At 41.2% G+C, this 18,176-nt stretch overlaps 1 protein-coding gene across 3 annotated transcripts in view; it reads left to right on the top strand.

Moving 5' to 3' along the window:
• Window positions 1–11,278, top strand: part of SLC6A15 (solute carrier family 6 member 15) — a 44,380-nt gene extending 33,102 nt beyond the window's left edge. For all 3 annotated transcript variants that reach the window (XM_083573345.1, XM_083573346.1, XM_083573347.1), the window contains exons 6-12: window positions 823–933; window positions 6,121–6,362; window positions 6,474–6,663; window positions 6,912–7,104; window positions 8,403–8,562; window positions 8,694–8,856; window positions 9,845–11,278. In XM_083573345.1, coding sequence (XP_083429471.1) covers window positions 823–933; window positions 6,121–6,362; window positions 6,474–6,663; window positions 6,912–7,104; window positions 8,403–8,562; window positions 8,694–8,856; window positions 9,845–10,216 — 1,431 coding nt within the window. In that variant the 3' untranslated portion in view covers window positions 10,217–11,278. The remainder of the gene's footprint in view (window positions 1–822; window positions 934–6,120; window positions 6,363–6,473; window positions 6,664–6,911; window positions 7,105–8,402; window positions 8,563–8,693; window positions 8,857–9,844) is intronic.
• Window positions 11,279–18,176: the final 6,898 nt, after the last annotated feature.

The raw sequence follows: 18,176 nt of genomic DNA, 5'->3' as shown, positions 1-18,176 counted from the left end.
ATGTTATAATAGTGTTTTAAATGTATGGTGTGGATGTGGCCTTAGATTAAACCCAGAGGCTCCTGTGTGCCAACCTTTGGATGTGTATTGCTTTCCCATCTCAGCAACAATTTCCTTTCCCTTCCTTGTATTAACTGTCACTACAATTTACATGTGCACTGAAGTAAACCATAGTAAAATGCAAACATTGTTCCCTCATAACTACAATGTGCCACTTTGAACCATGATTCCAACCCCTCAGGGAGCGATGGTTTATTTTAGCCCTGGTTGTTATCCATCTAGCATGAAACAACTCTAGAAAGGTAGGAATGGGAAGGAAAAGGGGTCAAGGGGCACATTCCTGGTGTTCACTCCCAATGTGCAAATTGTGCTTTACATGTATGTTGATGTGCTGAATACAACGCAAGGATCCTCCTTTTCCTGTTGAGTATTTGAATAAAGTTGGAGCCTTGGTCAGAAAACAAGGAGTTGTTGCAAATAATGCATTGGTCAAATACATGGCCAAATCACTAAAATGCATTCATATCCTTTCACGTTGAAGTCCCTTTCTTAATAGCACCGCAAGTGGCACGGTATATTTCAAAGTGTTTCAAAATATTTCTTACTTCACATGATTTGTTTCTTCTGATAAACAAGAGCAATGGATCCACAAGCTATAATTCTGCAATTCTTCAGATCTCTGAAGCAAGCACACAATGCCATGACAGGCTTTGGGAATGTCAGATGACCTTAGGTTTCTGAATGCACTGCGGATGTGGTTAGACTGTGGAAGACAAGGGCCATTAATGGGTTTTATTTTAACATTCCTTTCGTATTTTTCAGATAATGTACTTTAGCTCCCTTTTCCCTTATGTGGTACTTATATGCTTTCTAATCAGAGGGCTGCTCTTAAATGGATCACTGGATGGCATTCGTCACATGTTTACACCTAAGGTATGTACTTGGTTTCTGCCTATTATGTTTGATTGCTTTTGACATTTGTTTCATGCCTGAATAGTTTGCATGAACTCTTGTTTCAAGATCAGATTATATTGCAGTTAGGTGGAAGAAGTCAACTGAGTTGGTGTGTATCTGCTGTACAATATAAGCTCCATTAACAAAAAAATAAATAAAAATCTCATCCTTTTTACACCATTCAAACCAAGGCTGTGTACACACTACCATTTACTCTGCATCAAATACACTCCCATCATTGGTTTGGGAAGCAGTATACAAATGATGTTAGCCACAATCTATATCTATCCTGTTATATGTCCTTTTTAAAAAAAACGAGGTACTGCATTTTGATGCATTTCCCACTTAAGAGTTTAGATGTGAATTGAGAAAAGGAATGGCCTAGTTGTGCTTTAAGCTGGTAATGTCTACACTGCCAAAGTCTCAGCCCACAGGGAATAGGGACTTTTCTACCCAGTTAGCACTGTCTGCACAGCGACTTTATTCACACCCATTCCAGTGATGCGGGATCACACAACAGGAAACCTGCTTCGTGTGTGTGTGTGTGTGTGTGTGTGTGTGTGTAGGAAACCTACTTCAGATTACAACCTCCACTTCTTCCATAAACATATCCAGTCAATCTGATTGGGATTTCATAGTAGAGTAGCATGGGGTGACTAATCCAACATTCAACAGTCTTGAATATGGCTCTACAGACAGTTGCTTATGCCAGGCAGAGTCATTCACCTCTGGTACAAAGTGCTTCTTGTGCTAGGGCTGGACAAAGATTCTAAGAGGGGCATATCAAAAGTGACCCACAGCATGACCCATAAATCACAAAGCCTCTGCCTCCATGCAGTGCCCTCTTGGAAAATTCCCACCCAAAAATTCTTCCTTTTCTCAGCATTCATCTCATAATTTCACTCTCCACAACGGCTGCCCCACCTCATCTTGGCCAATAAGGATGTGACGTTTTATTTATTATATTTCAATACCCAAGAAGTTCAAGGTAGCATTCATGGATCTGCTCCCCATACCATTTTATCCTCATAACAATCCTGTGAGGTCGGCTGAAAAGTAGTGACTTGGCCATGTTCACCTCAGGGCCAATGACTGATTGAACTCCCCTGACCATAGCGCGAGTGGTTTCATATTTAGTTTAGAATATGGAGGCTTCCTGCATCATTCATGAAACAGGTTTAGCATGTCAAAATCCACTCAAACAACAATCTCATCGACTTTGCCAAAGGTCAAGTTATGCTCCCACGTTACATACATTCTAGAAACATTTTCTCTTAATTTACTGTATTTATTGAAGAAATCAGGATTTTCAGTTGCACTGTTTAGAAGCCACTTGTGCCTCACAACTCAATTTCGTGCTTATTCACCTATGTGCGCACACCCCTACATATGCAAAGGCTTACGTGTTCTCTGTCCTCTAACAAAGTGGGTTAATGTGAAAGCATCAGGTAGGATCATAGAATTGGAAGGGACCCCAAGGATCATCTACTCCAACCCCCTGTAATGCAGGAATCTCAGCTAAAACATCCATGGCAGATGGCCATCCAACTTCCACTTAAAAACCTCCAAGGAAGGAGAGTCCACAACCTCTCTAGGGAGACCATTCCACTTCCACAGTCCAGAAGAGGACTGCATGATAAAATGATGGCAAGACTCTAGAGCAGGGAACCTGTAGCCCTCCAGATGTTGTTGGCCTACAGTCTTCCTCATTCCTGAGCATTGGTCATGCTGGGTGGGGCTAATATGTGCCCAACAAACTCTTGAGGGTCACAGGTTCCCCACCTGTAATCTGGGAATAAGGCCCATTGAACACAGTGGAGCTTACTTTGAGCAGACATGAATGAGGTTGCACTGGAAATCTTGTTCTGTTGGGAAGTTATAAAATCTTCTTGTGTGTTCAAATGGTTGGTTTTACTCACTATCTTCTAGTTTCTGTTGTGGAAAACTCACAAGTCCTTAGTCAAGATCATTCATACAAAGTAGCCACAAGTGTCTGTTAAAAAGACACTCCCTTCCCTCTAGACAAATACATGGTAGAAGACTGGGAGCATTACTCATGTCTTAATGATGAAAAACTAAGCCAGAGAATGATTAAGAGATTTAGGAAAAGTCACACGGGAAGTCTCAAGCCGCAGCTGGATTGAACTGAGATCTTGCTAATCCCTCTGTAGATGGGAACCCCTGACAGTATATAAGAATTTTTTTCTTTCACGTTTTCTGTGCACACCTTAAACAAGTAGCTTTGTGTGGACAGGTTTACAGAGAAGTAATGGTTTTTTGGCAGACCGAGCCGATCGCAAAATCTGTTGGGTAAACCACTTCCTTGACAAAATGCTGCTTTCCCTTCTAGTTACTTATGATTACATTTAGATCCCACCTTTCCACCAAGGAGTTCAAGGTAGCTCCTTCTCCCTCTCTTCATTTTACCTCTCCATTGTCTTCAAGAAGGAGAGAAAGAAAGAATGTTTCTGACATTTTTCTGCTTGCCCCCAAAAGGGTCAAGCAAACAAAAGTTCGCAAAAGAAAGAAAACAAAACAAAACAAAACAAAAAAACCTTGGTGAGCACTTGCAAAGCAACCTCTATCACCACCCCTTCCATTCCTCTGCCCCAGGGCCCAGAAACCTGGGGCCTAACTACATGTGACATTAAAGATGTGATTAGTAGTATTGACAATAACAAGCATGGTGTATCAAGACTGCTGGGAGGGGATATTTAAGCCTACAGTGATAATGGGAGCCCCTCCCTAATTTTAATTGCCTAGGAAGCAGAAGGATTTCATGAGGACTCTAGCTAGAGAGGGAAGGTTTAAACCATTCCTCTAAACTTCTCTCTGTGTGCAGCAACTCCTCAATGCTTGGTATTTTTTTTAAGCACAATATCTCTGCCAATCACAGCAGCTATGTCAGAAAGGTAAAAGAAGATAGATGCAGTGGGACACCTCCTTCTCATGTCCCAAGGGTGAGCTTGTTCCTGGATATTTTGTAATGCCAGGTTCCTTGAAGTCATCTCAACACAGGCTAGTCACATCAGGGGCAGATTTGGGTCATTCAAATTTCAGCAACGCCCTGTGCAAAGCCAAAATTTGGTGCCTCCCCTGCCCCTCGCCTTCCATTTTGCTCAGTTCACTACATCATAGTTATGGCATGCTAATGCATCTCCTAGTACTGGTCATACTGCCCTAAACTCACCTCTCATCACATTTAAAGATAAAGGTAAAGGACCACTGACAGTTAAGTCCAGTCGCGAATGACTCTGGGGTTGGGGTGCTCATCTCGCTTTCAGGCTGAGGGAGCCGACATTTGTCCACAGACAGTTTTGGGTCATGTGGCCAGCTTGACTAAGCCGCTTCTGGCAAAACCAGAGCAGCGCATGGAAATGCGCTGGAGTGGTACCTATTTATCTACTTGCATTTTGACGTGCTTTTGAACTGCTAGGTTGGCAGGAGCTGGGACCGAGCAATGGGAGCTCACCCCATCGTGGGGATTTGAACCGCCAACCTTCCGATCGGCAAGCCCTAGGTGCTGTGGTTTAGACCACAGCACCACCCGCGTCCCCTCATCACATTTACCTAGGACCAAATTCCATTAAACACATTTGCAGTAGATGTAGACAGGACTTCACTGTAAACACAAACATTAATCCTAACAAGCTACTTTATCCTGTCAAACCATTGGTCCATCTAGAGTTAATGTCATCTACCCTGACTGGCACCTGCTGTCTGGGGTATCAGAGGTCTTGCCCAGCCCTACCCAGGGATGTCAGGGATTGAATGGAGCCTTTCCCTCATGCAAAGCTTATGCATTCGCACTGGACTATGGCCCATCCACCAAAATTATGCCCATGTTCACTCAGAAGTAATTCTGATTTGCTCCCAAGTAAGTGTGCTTAAGAAGGCAATTGTACGCAGGATGGCACCCTCAAATCTGCATTTCTATCTATTAATTGATGGGGTTATAAGGCTTGATAGATAGGTTCCCCTGATATCAGTGACAATTACTTAACATGCATTTAGGGCAAAATTGCTAGGGAGAGCTTTTCCAATTACATGTATAATTCCCCAAGCCTTAGTTAACATCCCAGTTAACCTCCGGTGGAAATTCAAACAGAATGAAGTATGTATATTTAGCACCATCTAGTGAGCAAACTTTGCTATAACTGTAAGGTGATGATTTGCCTCATCTGTGGCACTGTGTAGTGTTTCTATGGGAAAAGTTTCCTGTCTAAATGTTTTTAATTATACTTTATAGTACAGAAAAATCTCCTTTTAGCTATGGAAAAGATTTAGGAGATTATTTAGAAAGTTTTGTAAAGCTGAAACATTTGCTTTTAATAGAAATCATAATGCCTAATAGAGATGTAAATAATGGAACAATGGTTTATTTTGTTACTCTCTATTTACTATTAGAAGGCTTATCTAGAAGGAAAACCTATTAAATTCATTAAGAATTTCTTCCAAGCAGGAGTGCATAGTACTGCATTATAGTAATACTAATGACATCTAAAATATATCTAAAAATTCACCTTAATCCTTTATCTTGCTAAAAATTTGTTCAGTTGCTTTGACCTTCATAGAAGAAATCTCACATACTCACATCAACATTAGCTGTCCTAGTTTCATTACTTACTTATTGTATTTACATTTGCAATTTCTAAACCACCCTTCATCAGTTATGATCACATGGCAATTTACAGTCAAACACCAGTACAGTACATTAAAACAATAAAATTCCAATAATGCTTGGAAAACAGTTCCTGGAATGATAGTTTGCCTGTTGTTTTGGCAGCGATGATATTTTGCACACTATTCAATTAACAACATAGAATTATTAATAATGCATTAGTGTCTAAATATTTTTTTTGCTGCTTATAAACACAGCTGCACAAAACCCTTGTTGACTGACATTGATGAAAGCTGTTTTTAAAGTGTGTGTGGTTAGCAAATATATTGATTTTTGATTGATGTATTTCTTGTGATACATTTTGACCAACCTGCAATGCAAAAGAATGAGACAATGTACAGAATGCAAATTCAGTTTGTGGATTGAACATTTGGGTGAAAAATTTAGGGTGCTGGGGGTTTTCTTCCTGGATTATTTGTTGCCTCTCCATTTAGGAGAAATGCTGTATTTTGTAGCTGACATGTATTGTGTCTAATTTCAAACAGCTTGAAATAATGCTGGAGCCCAAGGTCTGGAGAGAAGCTGCTACTCAGGTGTTCTTTGCCTTAGGGCTTGGATTTGGTGGAGTCATTGCCTTTTCAAGCTACAACAAGAGAGACAACAACTGCCATTTCGATGCTGTTCTGGTGTCCTTCATCAATTTTTTCACTTCTGTGCTGGCAACTTTGGTGGTGTTTGCTGTTCTGGGCTTCAAAGCAAATATCATAAATGAGAAATGCATTATCCAGTATGAATATTCATTTCCTTATCCATTTTTATAGTATATTTCACTTAGGAATTCCCACAGCAATTCTTTGGATTGATGGTGTGTATGCCTATATTCCCTTGTGTTTTGCAGAAATTCCGAGAAGATTGTCAATCTTTTGAATGTCGGCAATCTGAGCAAGGCTATTATACCTCATCATATTAATTTATCGAGCATCACAGCAGAAGATTATAATTTGGTTTATGATATAATCCGGAAGGTCAAAGAAGAAGAGTTTCCCCTTGGACTAAAACCCTGTCAGATTGAAGATGAACTTGACAAGGTGAGAGTGATACTTCCATCTTTGATGCAAAGATTACAGACTGTTTTAATAATCCTTATTGACAGCAGGACAATTTTGATATTTATAGATATTTTCCACTTCCTAATAGCTTTTCTGACTCCATTGTTCTGCTCCCTCTTTCCTCCTCCTTCTCTCTTCATTGATTTTGCCCACCTTATACAATATTTTGACTTGATTTGCCCCTGTTTTGCCACCCAAGTTTAATACTTTGGCTTTCTCCTTGACAGGCTGTTCAAGGAACTGGTCTAGCTTTCATTGCCTTTACAGAAGCTATGACCCACTTTCCTGCTTCTCCTTTCTGGTCAGTGATGTTCTTCCTTATGCTGGTTAATCTGGGGCTTGGCAGCATGTTTGGAACAATTGAAGGCATTACGACACCAATAGTTGATACTTTCAAAGTGAGAAAAGAAATTCTGACTGGTGAGTTGTTACGGATTTCTTTTCCTCAGTTCTATTTCATTCTAGGAAATGTTAACAATCAAAATGACCTGCTTGGAGACATGTTGGCAGAAAATTCCATTTCTACCAACACGAAACAAGTTGCCAAAATTTTGCACCCATAATTCTTCACAAATAAAAATAAACGAGACCTAATTATATTAGGGGTTCCTATATTAAAAAGAGTGACAAGTGAGCCACATATTCTGAACTCATATATTTGACAGTGGTTTGTTCAGAAACATGGTAAAGGGTAAAGGAAACATGGATATATCATTCAAGGACATAATTTAGTACAGAAGCCTGAAATCTTTCTTTTTCAAAGCAGAGTGCTATTTTCTCCTGTTCTGATTACCATTCATCCATTCCTGAACTATTTAGTTGAAGGGTCATATTTCAATGGTAAGGCAGTTGTTTTGCATTGCATAAAGTCCTGGGTTCAAACCCCAGCACCTCCAGGGAGGGCTAGGCATGCCCCTGGTCTGGAACCCTGTAGAGTCACTGCCAACCTGTGTACACAATATTGGGCTGGGTGGACCAATGGTCTGACTTGGCAGCTAGGAGATATAGTAGTTTGTTTTGTTTCTGAATGCAAGAGTACCCCTCTTCACAATTCTGGATACTGAAACCACTATCTCTACATTTGTTTGCTTGTTTGTTGTACTTATTTATACAGGGTAGGTCCTTTAAAAGAGGCCCAGTGGATACGGAGTACACATGTTCCACAGGGCCTCTTTTAAAAGACTCACCCTGTAGTTACAGTATTTGTGTCTCTTCATACAACATGAAACCAAGCATAAGAGCAAGAATAAAATAGGAACATAAAATGCTCATCCAGAAATATATATATATATATATATATATATATATATATATATATATATAACGGCAGATCCAAATCCAACCCAACCCATGGCCAAGTTGAGCATGATCATTTTTACAGTTAGAGGAGGTACCACATTCACTTAATCATGAAATCTCCCGTGTCAGGTGTTCACTTCTAGCATTTTGAGGGGTGTGAGGGTCAGAGTGGGGAAAGGCTCAAGTCCATTCTCAGTCTCACCACATCTGGAGGTGAAGAGTAGGGAAGAAATGAGAGAGCAATCCTCTTGTAGACCCTTACTTTACAATAACCACTTCCATGCAAGAAGAAAAGATACTGTATCCACTAACCCAAGAAAATAATAATAATCAGAGAAGCACTGTATCTAGAATATATCAAGAATATGAATGGATGTTTGATATCTCTTCCCTTATCTTACTTATGTGCTCTATTGCAGTTGTCTGCTGTCTTCTGGCCTTTTGCATTGGCTTAATATTTGTACAGCGGTCTGGTAACTACTTTGTAACTATGTTTGATGACTATTCAGCCACATTGCCTTTGCTTATTGTCGTCATTTTGGAGAATATTGCCATGTCTTATGTTTACGGGATAGACAAGTAAGTGCACATCTTGAGTTGTTCATATAGCTAACATTGTTGGCAATTAGGAGCATCACAAAACCATACATTAGCAGCAGCCCACTTGAGCTAATGATGTTCTTTTTTCTCCACTGCCTCTCCCACTCCAGATTCATGGAAGACCTAAAGGATATGCTTGGCTTTTCACCAAATCCATACTATTACTATACATGGAAATATATCTCCCCAATTGTTTTGTTATCTTTGCTGGTAGCTAGCATTGTCCAAATGATATTAAGCCCCCCTGGTTACAATGCATGGATTGAAGATAAGGTGAGTGATGTTTTTTAAAAGAAACATGCATCATCACTGACTGTAAGTTTTAGGCATATAGAGTGCATATATGACCACATAGATTCTTTTTGCATTGTATTTTATAAATGCACACAAAGTGCACAGTGCTGCTAGATCACTGCAGCAACCTTGTAAATAATCCTACAAAAATAAAATAAACTCTGCAGACAGATTAATAGCTTGTATTTTTATAGTAGCTGTTGAGAAGGTGACGTTTCTCCTCCTCTGTAGCCAGCATGGAAACATAGAATAGGTCATCTTAACAGTCTGGAAAACAGACTTGTGAGAGAGAGATGGAGTGATCCATTCTTCTTCCACTAGCTTACTGTGTTTTAATGCTTGTTGTGAAGGAAGAGACTTATCTTCCTTCGCTACTGGCATAGAAACCAAGAGGACTTGCAAAAGAATGACAGAATGATCTAGAAGGGGGCATCCACCCGCTCTATCAGCTTCCTCACTTGCCTGCATGAATCCCTTGTTGCCAATGGCGGTCAGATGAATTGTTACATACAAGGCTATATGGCACAAAAAGGGACTTGATCTAATCACCCTACAATTGCATGAAGGTTGTCTTTTAAGTGTTTTATTAATGCTCATATATGTGCATTGGTGGTGTGGAGGTTGTAAAAGACCTGTATTAATGGAAGGAACTGTGTGGCAGACTGTGGGCACATAGTTCACAACTGCACACAGTTTGCAACATAAAAAAGAAGAAGAACAGAAGATTCTTAATGGATCGCTTGTACTGGGGGGGGGGGCGGGCAGGGGAATTTTGGAATTCCAAAAACCAGGGAGAAATTTGGATAAGGAGAATTTTGGAAACACCTCTATTTCTGCACTTACAATTTGGGGAGGAATTAATGAAACAACTTAAAAAAGAAAGGTTTCTGAGAGAGCAGTACAAGGCTAGACTTAAGGAAGGCAGATGTGCGAATGATCTTTCTGAATTTTTTCTTGGTCTATGCAGGCGACCGAGGAATTTCAAAACTACCCAACCTGGGGGCTGATAGTCTGCGTGTCCTTGATTGTTTTTGCAATGCTCCCTGTCCCGGTAGTCTACCTGATTCGCCGCTGCAACCTTATCGACGATAGCTCTGGCAGCTTGGCAGCGGTTTCTTACAAAAGGGGGCGTATTATAAAGGAGCCTGTGAATCTCGAGGGAGATGACACCAGCCTGATCCATGGCAAGAGTCCAAGCGAGGTGCCATCTCCAAATTTTGGGAAAAACATATACCGGAAACAGACTGGTTCTCCAACTGTGGACACTGCCCCCAATGGCCGCTATGGTATCGGTTACATAATGGCAAACATGTCGGATATGCCAGAGTCTGACTTGTAGCTGCAATGCAGTGTTGATGCCTCTGTTCTTGGAACATTTGTTTCTCTTAAGAGAAGTGGTCGGCCTCACTTACCAGAGTGCAATCTCAGGTGCCCCATGACTCTGTGCTTAAAAACATCCTGACATGTGGTACAAACAAACAGCTTGACAATTCCCTTTGGCTTGATTTTTTCTGGTTTCCATTTGTACTGAAGGGAATGCACATAAAAATATCAGTCAGTGATGGCATAGCCTTGCCAGGATTGCCAATTTTTTAAAGAATTATTTTTGCATTTAATTTGAAAGTTTTCTATCTTTAAAGTACAGGTGTTACCTCAGTTTGTAACAATTTTTTAAGTGAATTCATATTTCTCTACTGCTGTAACTGGAATTTCCTTCTTTGTTCCTGCAAGTTAACTCCCCCAGTATTGGAAGAAAAAATTAGCTCCAAAGAGTTCGCCAATCCTGTATTGACTGCACTTATTTGTACATACGTTTTGTAGATATCCTGTACTTTTTTTAAGCACTTGCAATTCCTTAGGCTATTAGCTGAGTAAAAAAAAAAGCAAAACAAACAAATTTTAAACCCTGCAGATTATTTTCTTACATGTAATAGCTGTATAGAGCAATAGTATTAGAAAACCAAGTATAATGATGCTGGAAACACAAAATTCCTCACACTCTGGGGAACTGCATATGACGTGGCTGTATTTTACATACTATATTTGGTTTTTTCAGTGTGAAAATTATGTAAGACTGAGTCGCTCCAAGACTCTTAAAAGATTGTGCAGATTCTGCATTTTTCTAAGCTGTGTGCCTAAAATAAAAATAAAAACCCTTCCTAATATTTATTGTGGTTACAAGATTATATATATTATATTTATATATAATATACTTGTAATGTACATATGTATAGTAATGTTGTATGTAACAGCTTCAAACCCTGAAGCAAGATGGCTTTAAACCTGTTTTTTTTTCTGTTTTGCTTGTTTTATGCAAAAAAGAAATCCCCTCCTAAGTCGGTGATAATTAAAAATTGTATACCATTACATTTAATCTAGGAATAAAGAGTGTGGAAAGGTGTTTTCTTTGTACTTTCTGGAAATTTGGGGCTGGATTTGGGGCAAGTGGTCCCTAGCTGGCCCAGGTTGGTGGAGCTAAGTATTCCTATTTAAACATCCATAATTAAAGTGTACAACAAACAAGCCCATTAAACCAGCACATAAATTAAAACAGCAATGAAAACAATTAAAACAAGAGGTTAAAGTTTGGAGATCAGGGAACTGCTTGTCTATACAGGCGTTGTCTTCAAGAGCCGGCAGAATGCCAATACTGATAGGGCCTCTCATACTTAATACATTTACTGGGCAGTGGAGGGGATGTACCAATGTTTCTGCAGGACAGCCAGGCTGAACAAAGAAGCTGCATATTTGAAAACAGACTCAGACGAATGGAACCATCAATGTTTCTGTGTTCTTGATTGCTGGAGCAGAAGCCTTTCAGCAAAAAAGGGCCTGTGAAGGAAAGCATACTGTGTCTGACGTCACATCAGAAGACTGCATGATTGGATCCTGCCTGGCCTAAACTCCAGGCCACTGGCTTTTGCACTGAGGCTGTGCACAGTTTGTGGCCCTCTTTTCCGCTGGTCTCTCAGTGGAAAGTATTTAGGCAGTGGGAAGCATGGAGTATCTGCTGGGCTTGATCAGTGGCCATTGTGTTCTGTGTAGCAATAGAGGGTTGCCACTGTGCACAGCAAGGCTCAAACAAGCTTTCATCATTATACACCCCCCCCATTAAATGGTGGCCAGCTCTAACCCTAATCAGACTGAGCTATGGAAGTCTTTTTCTTCTTGTTGCTTGTTAAAATTGTATAACACCCTATACCTGTATATCTCAGAGCAGTTCACAACATAAAATCACAATATAAAAAACAGAAAATACATAATAAAAACAAAAACAACCACCACCCAATAATTCCCCTTCCACAGCACATTTTAAAATGGCATCAGATGTCAATCACCCAAAGGCCTGGTTAAAGAGGAATGTGCCAGCCCAACCTCCTTGGGGAAAGCATTCCACAAATGGGGAACCACTGCAGAAAAGGCAGTGGCTTGTTATGCCAAGCCCAAATCCCCCACCGCCCTGGTTCCAGTCCAAAACACATTAGACAGATGCTCTTACTTCATTCCAGCAAGTAACAAGACAGACTCTGCAGGCTCTGCAGCAGGCACAGGACTCAGGAGTCAAAATACAGTTGAGGAGTAGCCAAGAAGCTTGGAATTGGATGGAAGTGACAAAGATTTCCCAATATCCCCCTCCATCCTCCTGCTAAGCTTGTGTGGTGTGCTCATGTGCAATACTCTCTCACCTTGTGGGAATGTTAAGATTTTGAGAGTCTGTTCCCATCTGTGAAAGCAGTGCCTTGTTCTAGGTGAAAAGGCTGCAACCTTCTGTTCAGCTGCTGTCCAGTTGCTTCCGCCTCCTGTTTTGGCTTCCCCCTCTGCTGATCAAAGCCCACCCCAGCCTCCATTGAGACTCTGCTTTTCAAGAAGGTCACAGGGGATAGCTAGCACTCCTGCTTCCTGTCCAAAGTACAGGCACCATCTCTGAGGAGCCCTGGGTGCCCCAACATGGTGCACACATGATATCACACAGTGTGCTGAGACCTGATGGAGCCCGTTGTGCCCTCTGAAAGACCCGGGCCTTTTGGAGGGCACAACAAGCCCCATCGGGCCCATCACGTGGTGTGACATCATGTGCACACCACAGTGCACTATGTGGCCTCATGCATACAATGTGTGTGACAGCACATGTGCACACTGGGCACCCACAACATGGGGTGGAATATGGCATGCCTGCTCCAAAGTGATTGAAGTTGGGGTGGAAAGGGAAGGCCCAACCCAGGTTTTCTCAATTCATCCCCCCTCTATTTCTTCTTCCCCTTCCTCCTGCATCAGAGCTTGCCTATCCAAGTATGATCCCAACATCACTTCAAAGCTCAGGAGACCCACATCCTAATTCAATCAGGGCAACACTTTCCCATTCACTAGAGGTTCCATTGCAGCTGTTCTGTTTCATTCTGTTTAAGGCCAATTAAAGTTCTAAAATCAGGTTGATGCACATGAACCAACTGGTTCAGTTCTGCTTCACTTAAGAAAAATGTAAAGATAAAGCACAAACATTATTATGATTATTTGTGCAATGGAGCAGGGTGAGTTAATAGATCTCAAACTGTTACTGCTGTCAGCAGTAAGAACTACTAAGCATGCTTGAAATGAAACAAATTTTAAGAACTACAGTACATTTGACATTCTTCTATATTCTCATAGTTTAACAATACAGAAACATTTACACAGGTGACAAAGCAGCCAACTTGGTTAGTAAAACAATCACAGAACTGTCACCATGAACAACATTACATGCTTCAACTGATTTAACAGAACTGATGTAATAATCTGATACCAGCTCACTTCAGCCATTCAGCATCTGTGGGTACCAAATGCATAGAAGGGCTCTTTAGAGTGGATTGAGTAGCCTTGCACCCTAGATGCCAATATACATAGAATTCATAGAAACATAGAGTTGGAAGGGATCCTGAGGATCATCTAGTCCAACCCCCTGCAATGCAGGGATATGCAGCTGTCCCATTCAGGGACTGAACCTGCAACCTTGGTGTTAACAGCACCATGCACTATCCAACTGAGCTATCCAGGCTGGCCACTTGCCTGGCTAATACATGCAATTGGTGCTAAAATGAAAGGGACCTTGTGTGCACCAAATGCATGCATGTAAGTGGAAGAGTTTAGTCTAGCCAAGACCTAGAAGTAAGGAACTTCACAGAGGAGAGCAGAGGAACCAGTAACCAGAGCTGGCCCACCATTGAGACAAAGTGAAGCACCCCCCCAGTGGTTTAGTGTCGGCTCCAATTTTGTTGGCACTCCATCACCTGAGTTATGGAGATGACGGTAATGGGCATGTATCCCACATGTCCTGAAAAAAGACCCATACATTTGCCTAATGTAGTACTTCTGTACCAGCTCAGAAGGCTGCACTATGCTGCATTTGTGACCTGAACTGGAAGCAGCCCAATACAAACATTCAGGATATCTGGGGAATCTGGGAAGGTTGCTCCCCAATCTCATCAGGGACATTCAGCATGCTGGTAGGATCCTGTTCTGATTTTATCATCATGCTATAATACCCTTAAAAGGTAAAGGTAAAGGGACCCCTGACCATTAGGTCCAGTCGTGTCCGACTCTGGGGTTGTGTGCTCATCTCACTCTATAGGCCGAGGGAGCCGGCATTTGTCTGCAGACAGCTTCTGGGTCATGTGGCCAGCATGGCTAAGCCGCTTCTGGAGAGCCAGAGCAGCGCACAGAAACACCGTTTACCTTCCCGCCGGAGCGGTACCTATTTATCTACTTGCACTTTGACGTGCTTTCGAACTGCTAGGTTGGCAGGAATAAGAAACCCTTAGGGTTGCCATATTTAAAAAAGTAAACCCCATGGTTGTTGAGCCTTAGAATGACAGCCCTATTCCACCTTCAAAATAGGGATAGTGGTTCATGGGAGACCATCTGCTTCCAAGCCAAATCTCAGGCATTTCCAGGAAGGTGGGGAGAATGTTGAGCTTGATGAACGAATGGCTCAAAATAAGGCAACTTTTCCCATTCCTAAAATGCTGCTGTTGCCATGGGAAGTTTCTTAATGTTTAAACAACTTTGCATGCTATACTCCAGTCACTAAACAAGTTTAATAATATGCTCTGCCACAGAATCCTTTCACAGTTGTAACTATTATATATTTTAACCAGCTGCTCCTCTTCTATGTGTCAAGCGTTTTTAAAGTGCTAAATATTATTAAAACATTAACTTTGTAGCAGCAAAGTGCTTCCCCATCATTTAATAATTAAAAACTGGAGTTAGGTTTCTCCCAGCCATGGACTACCTCTTCTTGTTAAATATTTTACAAAAGTAATTGCTTTGCCCTCACTTCATTTTTAACATCCACTGAATGGCTTTAAAACCTCAATCTTTTCCACATGACCCCAATGTGCTTTTTGCCAAAGAGCATGTTAAAAATTTACCCAAATCTCTTGCTCTCCGTTCAATCTAAATTTGAAACATTTTGGTATTTAAAATTTTTATATCTCCTGAAAAGACTGCTTTCCCCAGCTCTCAGTTCTCTCCTAAATGTGCTCTCCAGATCTTATGTGCTCTGTAGCACATTTTGCTGATGACAAAATGTTTATGAGCAGTAACGTCTAACATGGGGTGAGCGGGTGTCAGGTCTAAGCCACTGCAGTCCATTTCTGTGCTTCTTATTGTGGCTATAATTCATAGCTGTCAATTTACAGATTTGAAAATAAGGGACCAGCAGCCTTGAAAATAAGGGACCAGCAGCCAAAATAAGGGACCTGAAGCCTCACCTGTTCCAGGCACTTCAGTCTTCCTGTCCTCCTGCAGTCTGGTCAAACTCATGCTGGTAGCTTTGAGAACACTGTCCAACCAACTTTGTAACCAGAGGTTCAACTGAATAGAATCTGAATCACATGCACCACAAGGCCTATGCAGCCTCAACTTAAGATGGCTCCCCGGCCTGGCTTTGCACTGCAAAGTCTGCAGCAGCACGTGCAACAAAATGGCGTCCAGCATTCAAAAAACCCCTCAGCTTGCATTAACTAGCCACACACAAGGCATGCAAGCTCCACCCCCAGTCGTTCTTAGACTTCTTATTGGGTGAGCAACACAGCCAAGCAACACAATTGGAGCCTCCCTCCTCCCTGGCCAGCAGGGAGGGAGGGAGAAGAGCTGCTTCCTTTGAAATTTAAGGGACATCATTTAAGGGACATTTAAGGGACATCCATCAATAAGGGACAGCAGCGGGACATGGCGCTGGAATAAGGGACTGTCCCTTCAAATAAGGGACACTTGACAGCTATGCTGCAATTTGCTCTGACCTGTCAGGCACATGGTTTTGTTGAATTCATTCTCTGAGTGTAGATCTGTATGTAGCCAAAATGCCACCACCCACACATAAGAGGGAGGTATCCATAGGTTTGGGAAAGGACAATTTTGGAGAAAATGCCAAGGGGCAAACACCTTCCATAACTGCTCAGTGAGAACACTCCACACTGCAGTGTGTCAATTTAGGTCACCCTTATCAGCCATCTCTTTTTCTGAAGTCCAGCAGATTCCAAATTTGGTAGGAATCATGGGTAGGTGGGAGAAATCGCCAGACATCTGATAGAGCTGAGAGGAAGAAAAAAGAAAATGGGGGGAAATAAGAGGGGTGGGTGGGAGGGAGGAATGACACCCTGTTTAAAAAGTGGCATTGTTGGGTCATGAAACTCATGCCACATTATGTTGGCAGGCACTCCCATGCATACTTCATTCTATTACATAGCACTTTCAAAACAAAACAGTGTTTTGCTGACAAGATCCTGAGTATATGATTTATGGAAAATAAGATTACATTTGTGGGGTGGGAGAAAAGAAGGAGGCAACACATGTTGTAAAATGTGTAATGCAAAGAATAAGTCTATGCAGTGGAATGAATGAGAATATGAATGAGAATAGCAAGGCATCACTGGACAGCATGAAGTCAGGGGAAATAAAAACAAAATGAAATGGAAGAGATTATTCAGGTGAGTGCCAGGTTGAAAACTGCCGTTAATGAATTGGGATGTTTTTGCAAACGTTGATGGAATTAGTTTCCTGCCCTTAAAGCTGATGTTGCAAAGTAAAGCTTTAGTTAATTTATTAATCAAATCAATCTGTATTATATAGAAAAAAACATTGCCTTACAATGCACTGGAAATGTTAGTTAATTTCACTGTATTGCACATCAACAGCATGATTCTGGGTGAGTAATATCTTATCGCTCAGTTGGTGGCAGTAGTAAGCCATGCATTTATTGTACAGAACAGTTTAAAGTTTAAATGCGTACAGATTATCGGTTTTCTACCTTCATTGGTACCCACAAAATCACCTGAGTAGCGTCTTTGGTCAGGACGGCTGCATGTAACTGAACTCCACCTGTCCCATGCCATCATATCCAGCTGTGCACCACCCTTTTCTCCCTCCCAGCAATCCATAATATCGACTCAATTCTCTTTGCCATTCCAGGAATTCCCCCCCCCCCACCTCCTCACCCAGCACCTCTCTGTTATAATACTGTTTTATCAAATAGATATGTCATGGCCAAAGATTTTCACTCAAGGCTGTGAAACTCAGCTATTACGAGTGAGTAATGCCTGCCCAATAGCTTGGCAGAGAGGTGGTCTGCAGATTGTGCATCCTTTGTTCTTCCCTCACCCTTTAACACTACTTATTTTCTACGTGCAGTTAGTGCTTCCGGGACTGAAAACTAATCAGAAATTATTGTCTTTGGGGGTATGCATATGTTGCAAATATTCTTTATTTCATGGTAGAAAAAACATGAATTTGTGTGTAATACTCGAAGAATCCTGTGGCAGAGCCACACCTTACTATCATCTCTATCTATCATCTATCTATCATCTATATCTATCATCTATCTATCTATCATCTATCTATATCATCTATCTATCATCTATCTATCTATCATCTATCTATCTATCTATCATCTATCATCTATCTATCTATCTATCTATCTATCTATCTATCTATCTATCTATCTGCTGTTTTTATTTGTTTTCATGGTACAGAAGATAAAGTCTGAGGAAACAATTATTACAACAGGAAACAACAAGTAACCTTTCCTGATAAAATTACAGACTTAAGCACATCATGAGAACTGTAGTTTGTTAAGGTGCTGGAAGCTGAAGATCTGAAAAGCCCTAGAAAAATGTGAATAGAGAATGGAGTGAAGGAATCATTCCGCTTAACACACTAACCCTAATTCATAAATACAAAGGATGGGATACACTTACACACACAGAACAAGGACCCAGTCTAGGGAGGCTCTAACAAGCAAACATAGCAGGAAAGATGAATGCTGC

Source organism: Podarcis filfolensis (genome assembly GCF_964270895.1).
Source record: "Podarcis filfolensis genome assembly, chromosome: 10".
Classification (NCBI taxonomy): Eukaryota; Metazoa; Chordata; class Lepidosauria; order Squamata; family Lacertidae; genus Podarcis; species Podarcis filfolensis.
This window is presented reverse-complemented; position numbering and strand designations above follow the sequence as displayed.